This window comes from Plectropomus leopardus, chromosome 10 (assembly GCF_008729295.1).
Source record: "Plectropomus leopardus isolate mb chromosome 10, YSFRI_Pleo_2.0, whole genome shotgun sequence".
NCBI classification, from domain to species: Eukaryota; Metazoa; Chordata; class Actinopteri; order Perciformes; family Serranidae; genus Plectropomus; species Plectropomus leopardus.
Window position 1 is genome coordinate 23,590,798 of NC_056472.1, and position 15,168 is coordinate 23,605,965.

General features: G+C 38.3%; 2 protein-coding genes across 4 annotated transcripts in view; both read left to right on the forward strand.

Annotated features, from left to right (window-relative positions):
* The window catches only part of LOC121948982 (phospholipid-transporting ATPase IH-like), a 47,168-nt gene extending 41,235 nt beyond the window's left edge, over positions 1–5,933 (forward strand). Inside the window, exons 30-31 of one of the 3 annotated variants that reach the window (XM_042494565.1) lie at positions 671–785; positions 4,433–4,519. In XM_042494565.1, coding sequence (XP_042350499.1) covers positions 671–748 — 78 coding nt within the window. In that variant the 3' untranslated portion in view covers positions 749–785; positions 4,433–4,519. Of the gene's footprint in view, positions 1–670; positions 786–2,021; positions 2,236–4,432 lie in introns of all 3 variants that reach the window. The other 2 variants (XM_042494564.1, XM_042494561.1) reach the window with 2 other exon arrangements.
* A 6,876-nt stretch (positions 5,934–12,809) lies between these two features.
* mcf2lb (mcf.2 cell line derived transforming sequence-like b) overlaps positions 12,810–15,168 on the forward strand; it is a 51,748-nt gene continuing 49,389 nt past the window's right edge. Inside the window, exon 1 of the mRNA XM_042494317.1 lies at positions 12,810–12,888. Within this exon, the coding sequence (XP_042350251.1) occupies positions 12,810–12,888 (79 nt within the window). The remainder of the gene's footprint in view (positions 12,889–15,168) is intronic.

The following is a 15,168-nucleotide window of genomic DNA, read 5'->3' on the forward strand; positions in this document are numbered from 1 at the left end:
AGAGGAGCAGCTGTTGGTGTGTGAAAGCAAAATTTGACTTTAAATTTTTTGCGCTGGTTTAGAGACAGTTAAATGAATGGCTGAATACATAACAATTAACAAACAAAAGAAAACAAAGTAAATGGCTATAAGCCAAGAATTATTTAAACATCAGTATTGGAATCAGCCCACAATTTCACAATCCGTGCATCCCTAATAGCATCCACTCCTACACTTGCTGATACTTAATATTTTGACTGTAAGAAACCACCCAAATAAGCTGCAAATCTATTCCACTCAATTAATCATCCAGGAAGACCATTTGGATCCCTAATCGCTTTGAGCAACAGCGTGATATAGAGTGACTTTCTGTCCCCTGTGGCTCAGCCTCACCAGCCTGTGAAGTAAGCTTTTCCTTGAATGGGAAAAATGAATGAAAGGTCTGACAGATTTCTCCCTGCTGTGCTCTTTCTTTTCTTTTCTCCCTTCTCGCTGCACCCTGATGGACAAACCATAATTCACACTCCATCCAACCTTTCTCCCTTTTCTGTTCATTCACTTGCCTTATCCTCCTTTTTCTTCTTTTTTCTTTTCCTCCCTCTTCATTACTGTCTCTCCTCTCTTGTTTCCCCCCACTGCGCCTGTGTGACTCTGCACTCTGCACTCGCTCGCACTTTCGGGGTAACTGCAGTCCACTCGCCCGTGCCTTACTGTGGAGCCGTCCACCATCTTCATGCTTTCTCAGTCCTCCAGCAGAATGAGTTTCTGATTGGCCCAGAGAGACGAGAGAGGAGCAGGAAGAGGAGGTGACTCTCTCTCTTTTAAGCCCTCATCTCTGTATGCATGGTGGCATGTACCAGTGTTCAACCACTTATCACTGTCTCAACACCTCGCCTAATGTGAAACTAACTGCCAGGACACTGTTGATAACAATAATGTCAGTGTTTTGCAACCCAGGTTCAACTTGTATGCTTTCCCCTCTAAACATGTTTCCTGCCATTTTTAAGTCACCCTTTCTATTATATATTCCATTTGTTTTGTGTTCCCTTTTATATTTATTGTTTATGATATTTAAATTGCACGTTTTTTTCATGTTGTCACCTTATCTTGTATTTTTTTAATGATTTTGGTACGAGTGGGAACACAGGTTTTCTAAGGTTGTCAAAGGCAGATTAGAATAATTGTTGGATAAGCAGAATTTCTTCTGTGTAACACATCAGTTTGATGTTTCTTAATTACTGTAAGGCTGAAAAAAATTACTCAATTAATCAATGTTGACCAACAAAATATATACTATAATCTCAAGTGTCAGTATGCACAGAAATATAAAGAAAACCTTACATTTAAAAAAAAAAGATAAAGAAAGAGGCCAGAATAAAAATTGCAACATTCAAAACAGACAATAATAATGACAATAATAATCATATTAATCAACATGATATTAAAATATAAAAATAAATAAAAAAACACTTTTATTATCATGTATTTAAGCCCATATAGAACAAACCACGTGTAGAGGTATGAGGTCATGGTTTGTTAATGGGTCCAAAGTTTTATAAAGTCTGAAGCTGTGTGAGGGGCAGCTGATGTTTTTTCCAGCTTCACTGCACTAAAAGCCTTCCTTGTCAAATTCTTTGTGTGAAGACACAGGAAAAGCTCAAATGCAAAATTTGCTATGGTTTATTGGTTTAAGCCAGCCAACCAAAACACTGCTTTGAAGCCCATATCTGTAGTAAGATACCAAAATCCAAACAAAGCAATCCTATTCTGTAACTGCAAGGATGAGTAAAAATATTAAAAATTTCACTTTGAAATGTGAGCTGGGAAGTAAAACCTGATCAAAGGGGTTAACTTGAAACCAATTTTGTGCAGGTGCTATGTGAGCTGCAGTGAATATACACTCAGCTGGCAGTTTATTAGGTAGCTAAAATAATGCAGTCTAATGCAACAGTCCTGAAAAAAATCCTAGGATTTATTGCAGGACTGACAAACTGTCTGAACAGGTTCAGTTATCACCTCCTCTCCTTTAACGTCATCCACAGAAGGTAAGGACCGTGGGGGCCCTGGAGGGCTGTGTGGCTCCTGCTGGTGGAGGGGGAAGCAATGAGAGGAACCCGCTCCACCCTGATAGGACCTGTGAGGGAGACAGTGGAGAAAAAGCTGCTAGGACCTATGACTCCATGATGTCACACAGCCACAGCACCCTTTGCAGCAAACCCTAGAGTACACCCCCCTAGGTGGGCTAGGGTCACCATGGTAACAGCACACAGAGTATTGACTGTGGGGAGTCGGGTTTTTAATGCTGCTGCCATGATGCTTCCTGCTGCTCTGCACTGCATGGGGCATGCTGTCGTGCACCGGCTCAGGCTGAGGGGGAACAGTCTCCACTATACAACTGCATCTAAATTTCCTTCTGTCAAACCGACTTTCAGGAATCACAATCTCCAATTAACTCAGCCGTTCTGGTTGCAAAACGCGCTGTGCTTCTCGCTGCATGTGGGTCGGGAATTAAGTTGATCTAGGCAGCAGCCAAATGAGAAATTTTATCCTGTCTTTATTACACCAAGGGTACTTAAAATCTGTTGCCACTTGTCATGAGAGCTCCAACAAGTAGCGGGCTAGTTGTGACTCCTCTATGTGAAAGTAAGCTACAGGAGCACAGACTGAAGGTTCTGGGTCAGAGGAGGTTTAGTTGTAAAATTTGAGATGGCTGTTATGCTTTAGAGGTTCAAACAGATTTGGTTAGTAACTGAGGTCATACGTTATTAGGCAGGGTCACTAAAAGGTTACCTAATCCAACCTTGATGTCACACATGAAACTGATCTTGGAAAATCCAGGTTGTCTGTGCCAAGTATGTGCCACAATGATGACATCTGGTGTTGGAAAATGGAATAGCAAGTGTAATTTATGTGCTCATTTCATAAGCATGCCTGATGTAACATAAATATTAATCATAATGGGAATTTTCAGAGGGTTTCTCTTATCAGTAAATTCTGTTTCTTGTCCTAATTTGCTCTGTAGATTTGATTCATAACAGGGTGTCATTAATCATTAAAGCGTAACATCTGACTAAAACAAACCTATTAACCTTCACGTGTTGTCACAATGCAGGAATTTCTAACTTTGATATAATACTTTGAAAAATATTGATACTCGATACCATTTTCGATACTACTGGGAAAAATTGGCAGTGAGGAAATACAATTTAAAATTTCATTAACCTGCTGAGACTCACTATAAACCCATTAGTGTGGGGTTTTTTTAGGGGAGACAGGGCATCTTTAGGAAGAGATACTAGGTCAACAGTATATATCATCATCATCAAACAATTGTTTATTCAGGGAAGATTGAGTGACCATTAAGGTCTCTTATAGCAATGACCTGAATTCACATTAGTGGGGTAAAAGGATAGATAACATATGATAGCAATCACAATAATGTTATAAATTCCATTAAAAACAAATAACCAACAATTTCTGTCAAAATTTCTAATAGCAATAAAAACAGTAAAAGGGACAAAAAAGTTAAATAGCAAAAAAATCTGACACTAGTGGAAAAACTGGAGGTTACAGTAGGTCATTTTTATACAGTGAGGTCAAGTTTAAATGATTAATGTGCTGTTAAGAACTATGAAATCCAATCAATTGATCGATCGATAAGCTATGCAATGCTGTTAACCCTATAACACCTGGACCGTCATCAGTTTTCTTGTGCTGCATTTAGACACCTTTCAAAAGCATTTTTTACCTCTGGAACCTGAGAAAATTGGTTTGATTTTTTTCAAAACACAGGAAAAGAATAATGAGCAACTTGGCAAGATATATCCTGCAAACTGTAGATAAAGTAAAAGGTGACCAGGAAATGAAAAAAATTGAGAAAAATGTCCCAAAACTATTCTACAATTTAATATAATTTAATATACAATTTAATATAAAGAATTTATAAGACAATTTACAGTTCTCTTAATTATATATTTAAAAATTTGTTACAGAGGAAAATAGAATTATTTGTTGGGATATTCATTTTCTTTGTTTGTTTGTCTTTACATTTTTCTTTTTTTTAATTTTGTACTAATTTTTGTAATGTCTTATTAATTTCTTGCTATTTTTGGGGGCATTTCTTGTTAAGTTGCTCGTCGCCCTCTGATGATTTTGAAAGAAAAGAAAGCTAATTTAATCAAGTTTCAAAGAGTTAAAGTATATGCAGTATGTAACAGTGGGCTTTGATTGAGGTGTCGTGGCCTGAAATATTTCAAATCGATATGCATCGATGTATCAATATTTTTGACAACACTAAAACCTTCTGAATATAACCCTGCTGTTTGATCTTATGCATCAAGCGGTCTCACATCTCATTCACCTCTGTGATTAATCTGCATGGTGACATTCTTTTCCTTCTCTACTGCTGTTTTTTGGATTTCCTCATGACGTTGCGTCTTCCATCTCTCTGCAGGATCATGAGAGGCTGCTGCAGGGTGGCGTGGCTGAGTCGACTCCACTGTCCTCTCGTCGATCCTACAAAGGCACGAGCACAGACTCCTCTCACCTCCACCTTGGCGCTGCGGAGACGCTGTCGCTCCGTAGGTCTGACCCCCTTCCGCAGAAACTGCTGGTCCACTTGGCAGAAGGCGGAGGGGCAGACTTGTGCTCTCTCAGCCCCTATATGCTCCGTCTTTCAGGGGCGGGGTTCGCCTACTACGCTCCGGGGCCTGAGACCTCCGTGTGAACACAAACGAAGGCTCTAAAACTATGAGTGTGTGTGGAAAAGTGCACCTCAAGATGTGCAACACAAGATCTGCGTCTCAAGGATGGAGGATTTATAGAGCAACATGTTCACACACATCAACCTCCATGCTGAGTTCACCATGTGCATTTTTTGGGCTACACCTGAGTGAAAAACCCTTTAGATATTACAGCCCTGACGCCTCATCTTCATACTTTGACATCTTTTCCTACTCACCTGAGAACAAAAGGGGAACCATGTGCGAAGGTGTTTCATGCACTATGAGCTGTCCTGTTTTCAGGCCTTTTTTGTACTCCTCGTCCTCATTTTCAGTCTTGCCTGTTCCTCCACTTCCGTGTCCTTTTTGCTCCTTTGTCCTAAACATTTAACGTTCAGTCTGTGGTCTGGCCAAGTAAGGGGCAGCCGTCAGCCCTTTAGGTGTGCGTGCGTGTGCATGTGCGCGAGTGTATGCATGAAATTTGCCTGTTAACTGTATGTTTGTATGTGACACACCTTTGCCTTACAGGTAGCCACACAGCAGCAGGCTAGGAGCCAAAGGAGAAAGGTGTTAAAAAAAAAGAAACAAAAAAGTGGTGTATTACAAAGCCTTACACACACACACACCCATCAGCTGAGGAGAGAAACGGGAAAGAGGGATGTGCAGTATTTGAGCCACCCTGCCTTAATTCATACATTTTTAGTGGATTATATTTATAGGTCAGTTAAAACTTGTTTTTCGAGGTTCAGAGGGCATACGTGTCTGGTACAGTGTGTCTGTTTTTCTTCTTGTAACTTCACGGTTGTGTCAGGTCTTTTTTTTTTCATACCTGCCAGTTGTAGCATGTCCCTGCTGCATGCTGATCTGTTCTTCTCGCCATTTGTCCTCATTCTCCCTCCACGTCATTCATCTCAATCAGGGGTCAGCAACCTTGACTATCAAAGGAGCAATTTTTGCCCAAACAAAAAAAAGTATCTCCCAAAATCTGTCAGGAGCCAAATATCTGAACCTTTTAATGAAGGCTACACAACCTTCTAAGTCTAACTAGCCTATCAATCAATCAATATTGGATTATTTAGTGGTTGAAGCCTTGAACACCTGGATCGAAGTTTTCTTTTGCTACATTCAGACACCTTTCACTTGCATATAAATCTCTGAAGCCTGAGAAAATTTGTTTGATTTCTTTCAAAAACATGGGAAAGAAGAAGAAATGTCCCGCAAACTGTAAAAAAGAAAAAAAAAAACCCAGTAAAAAGTGACAAAAAATGATCTGAAAATTATCTGGGGGTGATATTAGATGATGTTGATGTAGATGAAGAGAACTATATATATATTATATTTGTTTTGCACTTTCTTGAGATAATTTTCTTGTTTATTTTTATTTGTCTTTTACTTTTCTGTCTTTCTTTTTTGTGTGCTTATTTTCAGTGAATTTTCTTCTGACTTTTTATTGATTTCGTTTCTTGTTGAGTTGCTTGTCTCCCTCTACCCATGTTTTCCAAAGAAATCAAGCCAATTTGCGACAATGTTTTTTTCAAAACTCTGTTTTCTTTCAAAAACATGGGGAGACAGCAACCAGCACATGGCCCAAAAACTTGCAAGAAATTCGTAAAAAAAAAAAAAAGAAAGTTAAAAGGAAATTACCTGAAAATGAGCAAAAATAAATACAGAATATATAAAATATATTTTTTAAAAAAAGGTATTTGTATATATTTTATGATGTGTTTTTCTTTTGCATAATTTTAAATGTAAAATTATTATAATTTTAATGTAGTTTTCTGGACATTTCTTTCCATTTTTTAAGCAGATTTTGCAAAATTGGTCTGTGCCCTTTCTCTCCCATGTTTTTGAAAAAAAAAAACAAAAAAAAAAACAACAACAACACAATTTCCTTAGGATTCAAAGGGCCATGAAGCTTGTGAAAGGCATCTGGATGCAAGACAAGACAACTAATGTCAAACCAGGTTTCAAGATTTAATTAACAAAATCCAATTTTTCCTTTCCTTCTCTGTCCCTTCCTTACTTCCACCCTTCCTTCCCTATTTTGTAGTAAGTAACCAAAATGCCTCTGGGAAATGTAGTGGAAAGTTGACACAAATATAAAAACTCAAGTACTCTCAAAAAATACTTAAGCACTGTGACAAAGTATTATTACTTTGTTGCATCACACCACTGCTCAAGAACCACATGCAGCTCCAGAGCTGCAGATTGCTGACCCCTGATCTTAAATCAGGCCACGACACCTTTTCTGTCTCCCAACAATAAGCACACTGTACCCACTCCTGCCCCCTGTGCGGCCGCCTAGGGTACCAGCAGCAGCCCGAGACTCGTGGAGTCTTTTATTTATGGATGTCCTGAATGCTATTCCTCACTGTTTGCATTGTGCTTGTGTGTTTTGCTGCCATGCTCTGTGTTATGCAAATGTAAGAATGTCGCGTCGAAGGGGTTTTTCTCTGTGTTGCATTTATCCATGAGTTTTTCCGTATTCTATTGATGGCAGTCACTGTTGATGTATGGATGTAACTTAAAAAAAAGAAACTTTTGATATATATTGTAGTGAGAAGGGGTGTTATGTAGTATGTTGTAAGTAGGAGAGAGACTTGAATCGGCGATGTCACAATCAATAGAATGTCGAACTGATTTGTCCATCATGTCCTCCAGCTGAAGATTGTAGCTCATAATGGACGAACCTCTTTTCTGCATCTCTAACATCCGAAGTCCTCTTTGTCCAAAGCATATCTGTCTAGTTGCACAGCAAGAAGTGACTGACTCTGGAAGTCTTGAATGTCCGATTCCGAAGCATTTTTGTATGTTTATACAGTTTATTTTCATACACATCACCATCTGCCAACATGTATAGATTTATTAACAGGTGTTTTTTTTTTGTTTTTTTTTACTGGGGCACAGATGATTTATTTGGTTGGAGGTCTGGATTTCTCTCGTTCAGTTTTCACTCCACAAGCCTCCAAAACTTTGGGGGGCTCAACGTCTTGACCTCAGTAGATTAATAGAAGGGCCTTGGTGCTTGTTATGCAGTGTCCCACCTCACTGTGCTGTTGCCATAATCTATCCAGACATATTCTACATCCTACCACAAAAAGGTCTATTTTACTTTACATGTTGGGGAATTCTTCAAACACAGCTCCGTTTTTCACTTCTTCTCGTCATTTCTGTGTTGTCCATTGTGAATATTTCTTTTGCTACTTTTGTATCCCAGAGAGAAGACTATATTTTAACTCTGTTAGAATGTGTGTTCAAGTTTGTAACCAAAATTAGAGCAACATATATGTTATATGATTCATTAGAGATTTACCAATAGGTCTACACACTGCACTTTGTTCTACAACAGATCAGTTTTTCCCCTAAAACAAGGACTATTGTCTGTCGACTAGGGTTTATAAGTGTTCACTCTTCCTCACAAGTTATTTTTCTAAGAAGAATGTAGTGGGTGAGAAAAAAAAGTGACCAAATAACTTGACTAGGAACGGACTGTCTGTAGCCTCTGTCTCAAAGTGGGTTTATCGCACCAGCCTTCTACTGCTGATCAGAATGTCAAACTGCTTTTCTAAGTCCATCAGCAGGACAGCAGGTGCTCGTCTCGTCACTCCTGAGCTTGGCAAAGGTCTGAAATGTCGACTTCTGTGCTCTGAGCGGCACGCCTCATATCATACCTTCAGTACAGCACTGTTTGTATTACTAAACAGGTTTTGAGAATTTTCTTTTTGTTTTTGGATAAAGATTTTAAAAGTTCACCTGTTGACTTTTTGCCAGCCTGTCTGTAGCAACTGAGGGCAAAGCACTGTATTGTCATTCTGCTTGTAATAAAGAAAGAGTGAAAACACTTTGCCCTCTTTGTTAATGTTGTATTATATAATTTTTGTATTTATATTACATTTTACAGCGACTGTCTGTGGCTGCCAGTATTTGGGTACTATATTTCTCCTGTCACTTCAAAACCTGTCATGATCTGCCTTTCCAGCATTAAAAAAAAATCTTTATTTCAAACTTTTAACAAACAACGTGAGCAGAAACAGCATGTTTACGGAAACATAGAACTGCCAGGCCAGAAAAAAATCCAGTGATTAGATATTTTCATGTTATAACAAAATATTTTCATGTTATGCCAAGATTCAATGACAGGAAATGTTTTTATTACAACTATATATTTATTTATTTTGTTATTATGTGAAAAGTTTCATGTAATGATGTGATCCTGTATCACATAATATGACTTGGGATTACATTATAACATGTTAAATAAATATATTATTCTAATAAGAAATGTTTCTTGTTATAAAATGAAAACATCCTGTAACATGAAAAATATCCTGTTATAACATGAAAATATCTTGTAAAAACGTGAAAAAAACATCTTGTTATATGTTGCTTCCATTGAATGTAAACAGAATGAAACACATACAAATGAAACATTAGAAGACAAAAATAAAAATAGTACCAAGCAGAAAAGGACAACAAAGGTAAAACAAATCAAACATAAATAAATGTAGAATAAAGACGCAAGTTATTTGTGACAAAAGATTCACTGAAAGATTTTGAATATCATGCATGAATTTATTGTTCTGATCGCTTTTCTGTTTTGTGAGGAACTCAACTCAACTGAAACTGATTTATATAGCACCTGTCATACAAACATCAAGCCCAAAGTGCTTTACATGGCAAAACTGAAATAACACAGAAACAATTTTAAGGATATAGGTCTTTTTATAAATAATAATTATAATTAAAATATAAATAAATAAAATTATAAATTAAATTTATATTAAAATTATAAATTATTATAAATAAAATTTAGCAAGACTAAAACATTCCAACAATAAGACCATTTAAAAACTGAAAAAGCAAACATAACAAACTAACAAAAAAGAGACAATTAAAAGTATATTTCATAAAAATGAAATAATATATAAATAGGACGAACGTGTTCCATTTCCTTCATAAAAAATGATTTACTTTTTTGTTGCAATTTTTTTTACAACTTGATAATAAGAAATGCATTAATATCATTGTTGCTGTAACCATAGCACCCACATATAATATTTCTGCAGTAAATAGTACGGAGAGAATGTTTTCTATAAATTTACTGTCCAGCAGAAGTATAAACTGTAAGTAAAGATCTATAGATCTATATGTTTATATATCTTTACATATCGATATTTTTATATACAGTCGATGAGCAGAAGTCTCCACCCATTTTCCGCCATTACACAGTCACGTGATCGTCACATCCCCGCACACCTGCCAGTCCTTCCCGCGCGTCACACAGTTCAAACCCGTAAACACTTCCCTGTTCCCCCTTGGGAGTCTCTAATTCATCTCGACTCCTAAAACATTGTCAGACTCACGATGGACAGTTAAAAAGTGTAAAACTCGATGCTGCAGAACCGGATATATTATATGTTTTAAATTTACTTCACTGCATCAAAACTTGCCGCCGACTGTTAGCTTCGTAGACTCGGTTGTGTTATGCTAGCAGCGGCTAATGTAGCCTGCAGCCGTTAGCTGCAGCCAAGCTAGCTCGTAGCCTCAAACAGAGATGAGGAGCGGACCAAAAGCGCCAGGTAAGCTAGCTACACCCTTTCTTTTTGTTTGTTTTCAAAGTTGTAGTTTACACAAAGATACTCTGTCACAATGGTCACGATTTTCAGACTTGGAGAATTAGGTCGTAATATTATGAGTAAAAGATATTGCGAGAAAAATGTCGTGTTTTTTCAGATTAAAGTCGTAACATTACAAGATTAAAGTCCTATTTTTTTTACGAGAAAGTGGATATTATGTTACGGAGATAAACATATTGCCAGCAAAATATAAAACAGGCGAGAGCAAAGGCAGCCTTCTTGGCAACCACTGTCCACGGTGTTGTGTCCCTCTCATAAAGTAACGATTTTTATTAAGTTAAAACATTTTTGTTGTAAAATGCAGATCTTGTTCTTGTAAAATTAAGAGTTTATTCTCATAAAGTTACGACGGTTTTTGTCATTTCTCATTCCCTCAACTGCGACTTCATTCTCGTCATATTACATTTTTTTCTCATAATATTATGGCTTCATGCTCGAAATAACGACTTTATTCTCGTAATATTATGACCTTATTCTCGAAATCTGACATGTTGTCTTCTTTAACATGGCTTCAATCCTCCGTCGTACTGGGTTGGCATTTTGAAATGCCCATTTTGAAATATTGTTGGTTTTTGTTTGTGTTATTTTAATCTCACAGATTTCTTCCAAATTAACGGAGACACAACTTTTAACAGATCTCAGTGTGTACAGATTCAAAGGGATGCATCTACAGAAGAAATTATTTATTCTATGCTAATCTTACTTTATTTTTACATGCATATTTTATTATGTATTTATCTCTAATATGCCTTTTGCACCTCTTGTCTGCAATTTTTAATTTTTTTTTAATCATTCAGTAATTGATTTTACCTTGTATATCTTATCTCATTCTCTTTTATTGTAAATCTGTATCTTTTATTGTGTTTTTAATATATTACGCTGTAAAGCACTTTAAATTGCCCTGTGTATGAAATGTGCTATACAAATAAAGCTGCCTTGCCTAGCACTTGTTGTGTGTAATTTCTTTCTTGTAAAGCATGTTGGGCTGCATTTCTTGTATAAAAGGTGCTATACAAAAAAAGTTTATTATTGTTATTATGAAATTATCCCCATGAAAGTGTGTCCCCAGATTCATTAGGCTGTACTCTGTTTACACACATGAATCCTCCTGATGTGTTTAGATCCAATATGACCAGTTTCACATTAAAATATTTTATGACTAAACTTACCAAACCTTAAACCTCTTGTGTAATCTTAACCTGTCAACTACTACTGATTCTCCTAAACTAAAATATTTAATAATCAATCTCCTTCTTTTTTAAATTAATTTTTTCTTCCTCTCTTTTACTTGGTCATTAATTGGTTAACTGACTCTTATCATTTTAAATTTAGTGCAGAAATAAGTTTGTCTGTCCAAAAAGAGTAACTATTGGGGCAACCTAGTCAGGAGGAAGACATACTATTATTACTTTTAGAGCCATGATCATAGTCCCCCAACCTAACTCTGACCTATGTCATAAACAGTCTTAAAAATGATAAGACATAAAAGATATGATTTCATGATTACCACTTGCATTGCTGTCACCCAAAAGTCATATTTGATATTACAGTACATATTTGGGCAAACATTCTCCCTAACCCTAAGTAATTGGTGTCAGGTCTCTTTATCATTCCCCTAATTTGTTATAGTGAAATGAGTCTTAAATTTCATTATGAGAGGAATTTTATTAAATTCCACTTGCTGTAAGCTGCAGGAACCCTGCTTCTGTAAAGTAACCCAACCACTTTTGTCATAACCAAGTGTGGTCACATGGTGGCAATGCAGCATAATCAATGATGCATGACCATTGGTACTGTGTTTGTCTCTGCGGATGAAAATGTACCATGACACAGCTGTTATTCCTTGCATCCACACTGGATGTCGCCGTCGGATCATTTGTTTGTGTGAAACTGCAACGCTGACCTTCACTTCCCTTCCCCCTCTCTGTCTGACAGGTCTGCACAGGTTTGCACCATCATGTGTGCTGAGGCTGAAGCATGCATGTGCGAATGAGGCTGTCTCCTGCTCCACCTCCTCCCCATCTCCATTGCCGGCGTCCCCTGCCCTGCATCCTTTTGCAGAAGACTCGTCACTGCAGCTGGGGCTGTCACGGCCGAAGCAGCTTCAGCATCACTCACTCATCCGTCTCTGCTGCGTCCTCTCCATCCTCGAAAGCATCCATTTCTCACAAGCATCCCAGCACCTCCAGACTGCACACACCCCCTCGCTTTCTCAGATCTCTCTCCTCCAGCACTCTTGTGTCGCACAAGACAGCAGCCAGGCAGTCACATCTAGGGCTAGTTTACCCTGCTGCATCCCCCTCTTCCCTTCTGCTCGGCTGGGCTTGCCGCCGCCAACAGTCCCCCTCTCCCATCCTCTTCACCATCAACCACTCTCCGAAGCACCGTTCAGGGAAAAACAGGCAAGCTGTCTCTTTTTCCTGCAGAAGTGTCTTTTGGCTGGGCAGCTGGTCTCCCACTGTCCCTTTGGAGGATGATCCTGTGGATGAAGACAGAGGAGATGGCCCTCGGGGAGCTGCTGGAGAGACTGAGGACAGTCACTCAAAGCATAGGTGGGTAACAACACACTCAACACAAACTGTAGTCCCTGATCTTTGTGTTTATGATTGCAGAGCATTGTGCATGTTTGTCTGAAATATGGATATCAGTAAAATATTAATCACTATGCATCCATACTAAGAGGCAAAATAGTATCTCTTGCTTCATTAAATTTAGGTCAAATAAAAGGCAAAACAAAGGTTTGTGAGGACAAATGCAGGATCATCATGTCAGTGAGCTAAAAATCATTGTTTCAGCAGGCAACCTGGTTTAATGTGTTCATGCTGTTTCTGCCTCGAGCTAGGGAGGTGTTTAGTCAGTAAGCTGTGTTTTTATCACAAGACCTGCTTTTACAGTTTATGCTTGTTGTGGAAAATGTGATACTGAGTTGTGTTATCTGATCCATTAGGAGAAAGAGTAGTGCATGGTGTTATGACAGGAGTTAAAATTATTTTTAATTCAGTCAAATGGTCCATTTATCACAGGCAAAGCTCTCACTGTAATAATTTTATATTTATAATATTGGATTGCATTAAATCTGACTTGTAATCAGTACACTGGTGGCTGAAAATGTACAAAAAAACAGGCTGCAGACAGACCGATGTCATACTGTACCTTACTGGCCTATTTCCTCGATGCTCCACCCTCACAGTACTGTCTGATCAAAAAAGGTGTTGAGTGCAGAAATGGGATACAGTGACCTATATATTATCCTATAGCCACTGTAACCCAGGACTGATTACTTAACATGAACATGCCACTTCAGGTAGTTACATCACTTCTTAGCTTTTGCTGTCAGGGCAGTGCTTTTGTGTTTTGTGCAAAGCATGTGTGTGTGTATGTGTGTGTGTGAGCGAGAGACAGCCTTTCATATTTGCTCTGAGCAGTCAAAGCAGCCTGCATGGATACATTTTAGGCCCTTCATTTCTGACTGCAGTGAATTATGCAGTCATGGATAGAAAGCTGTTTCAGAGCCTTTTTTAGTTGACACGAGAACCCTTTTCCAGACTGTAGATTTCCTGACGCAGCCTTGTGATTTATCCTAACTGACTGGAGGACAGATCTTTATCCTTGATCAAACTAATGCCCCTAATATGAATGAGTGATATACCTGATGTATTGTTCTCATCTCTTTTGATCCATTTATAGAGATCTCCTTTAATCCACTCACTGCCGGCACACAGCCACTCTCACAGGCATGAATACACACACACTCTCTCTCACACATTAACAATACACCTTTTATTTCATTTTGTGTTGATCTTGTTAGAAATCAGTGATTCTGGTCACATTTAGAGAAGCCACAGCTGCTCATTTAGTGATGACTGAGTCATATGTTATTGTTGTTTCACATCTTGAGTATTTTTAGCTGTATTTGTAGAAACTGTGTACCTACAGCTACAGTATGTGTGTGGAGGGAAGAGGAAAAATGTCAAGTAGGTGCCTATACTGTGGCTACTCTCTGTATGATTTTTTTAATCTTCTATCATGGCGAGACTCTTGCTGCAATCATTAATCCAGCACAGGAGGCTGTAGTTGCATCTCCTCCTCCTTAGCACCAGAGATAGTGAAAGTATGGCGGCAGTGAGTGGGTGGGAGTGAGCGAGGAGGGGGGCCTTGGCTTTTTCCGATGTTAGAGGAATAAATCTGAACAAACTGCAGCTCTTAAGAAGAATTACGAGCTTCATGACTTGATTTCAGACATGATAACAACAAAATTAAATGATAAGTGTGAAAAAATGTCAGATTTTTTATTTAACAAGTATGGAGTCGAAGTCTGTGACATTATAGTGAACATTTGCAGGCAATCAGTGGTAGCACTCTGCTTATAAGGAAATGTGACAGGAATGTGCTGTGGCAGGAGGATGAGAGCAGTAATCGGCTCAGAGAGGAGAGTAACACTGATCACAGAAGACAGCAGAGAGGAAGGGAGAGTGAGGAAAAGAGATTCAGGGAAGCAAAGTCAACTAAGGATGAAAAGGAGTCAGCATTGTTTAATCCAGCGAACTCCAGAGCTGAAAAGGAGGTGTCATGTTGTAGAAAAGCAGAAAAAAACATTTCCATTTCCTTTTCCCCAGAGAACAAGGTGCAAACACACCTTGTGTCTGGTCTGTAATTGAACATGCAATATCCCCAAACACTCTGTGACTGACCGTATCTTCCCTTTTTTGGTGAATACAGTCAGTGGCAGTGATACAATCCATCCATCTATTAGTGTCCTCATTCATTTAGCAGTGAGTGGGCAGAGTTGTTGAGCACAATTATCCGTGCTCACTCGACACAAAAATAATTAA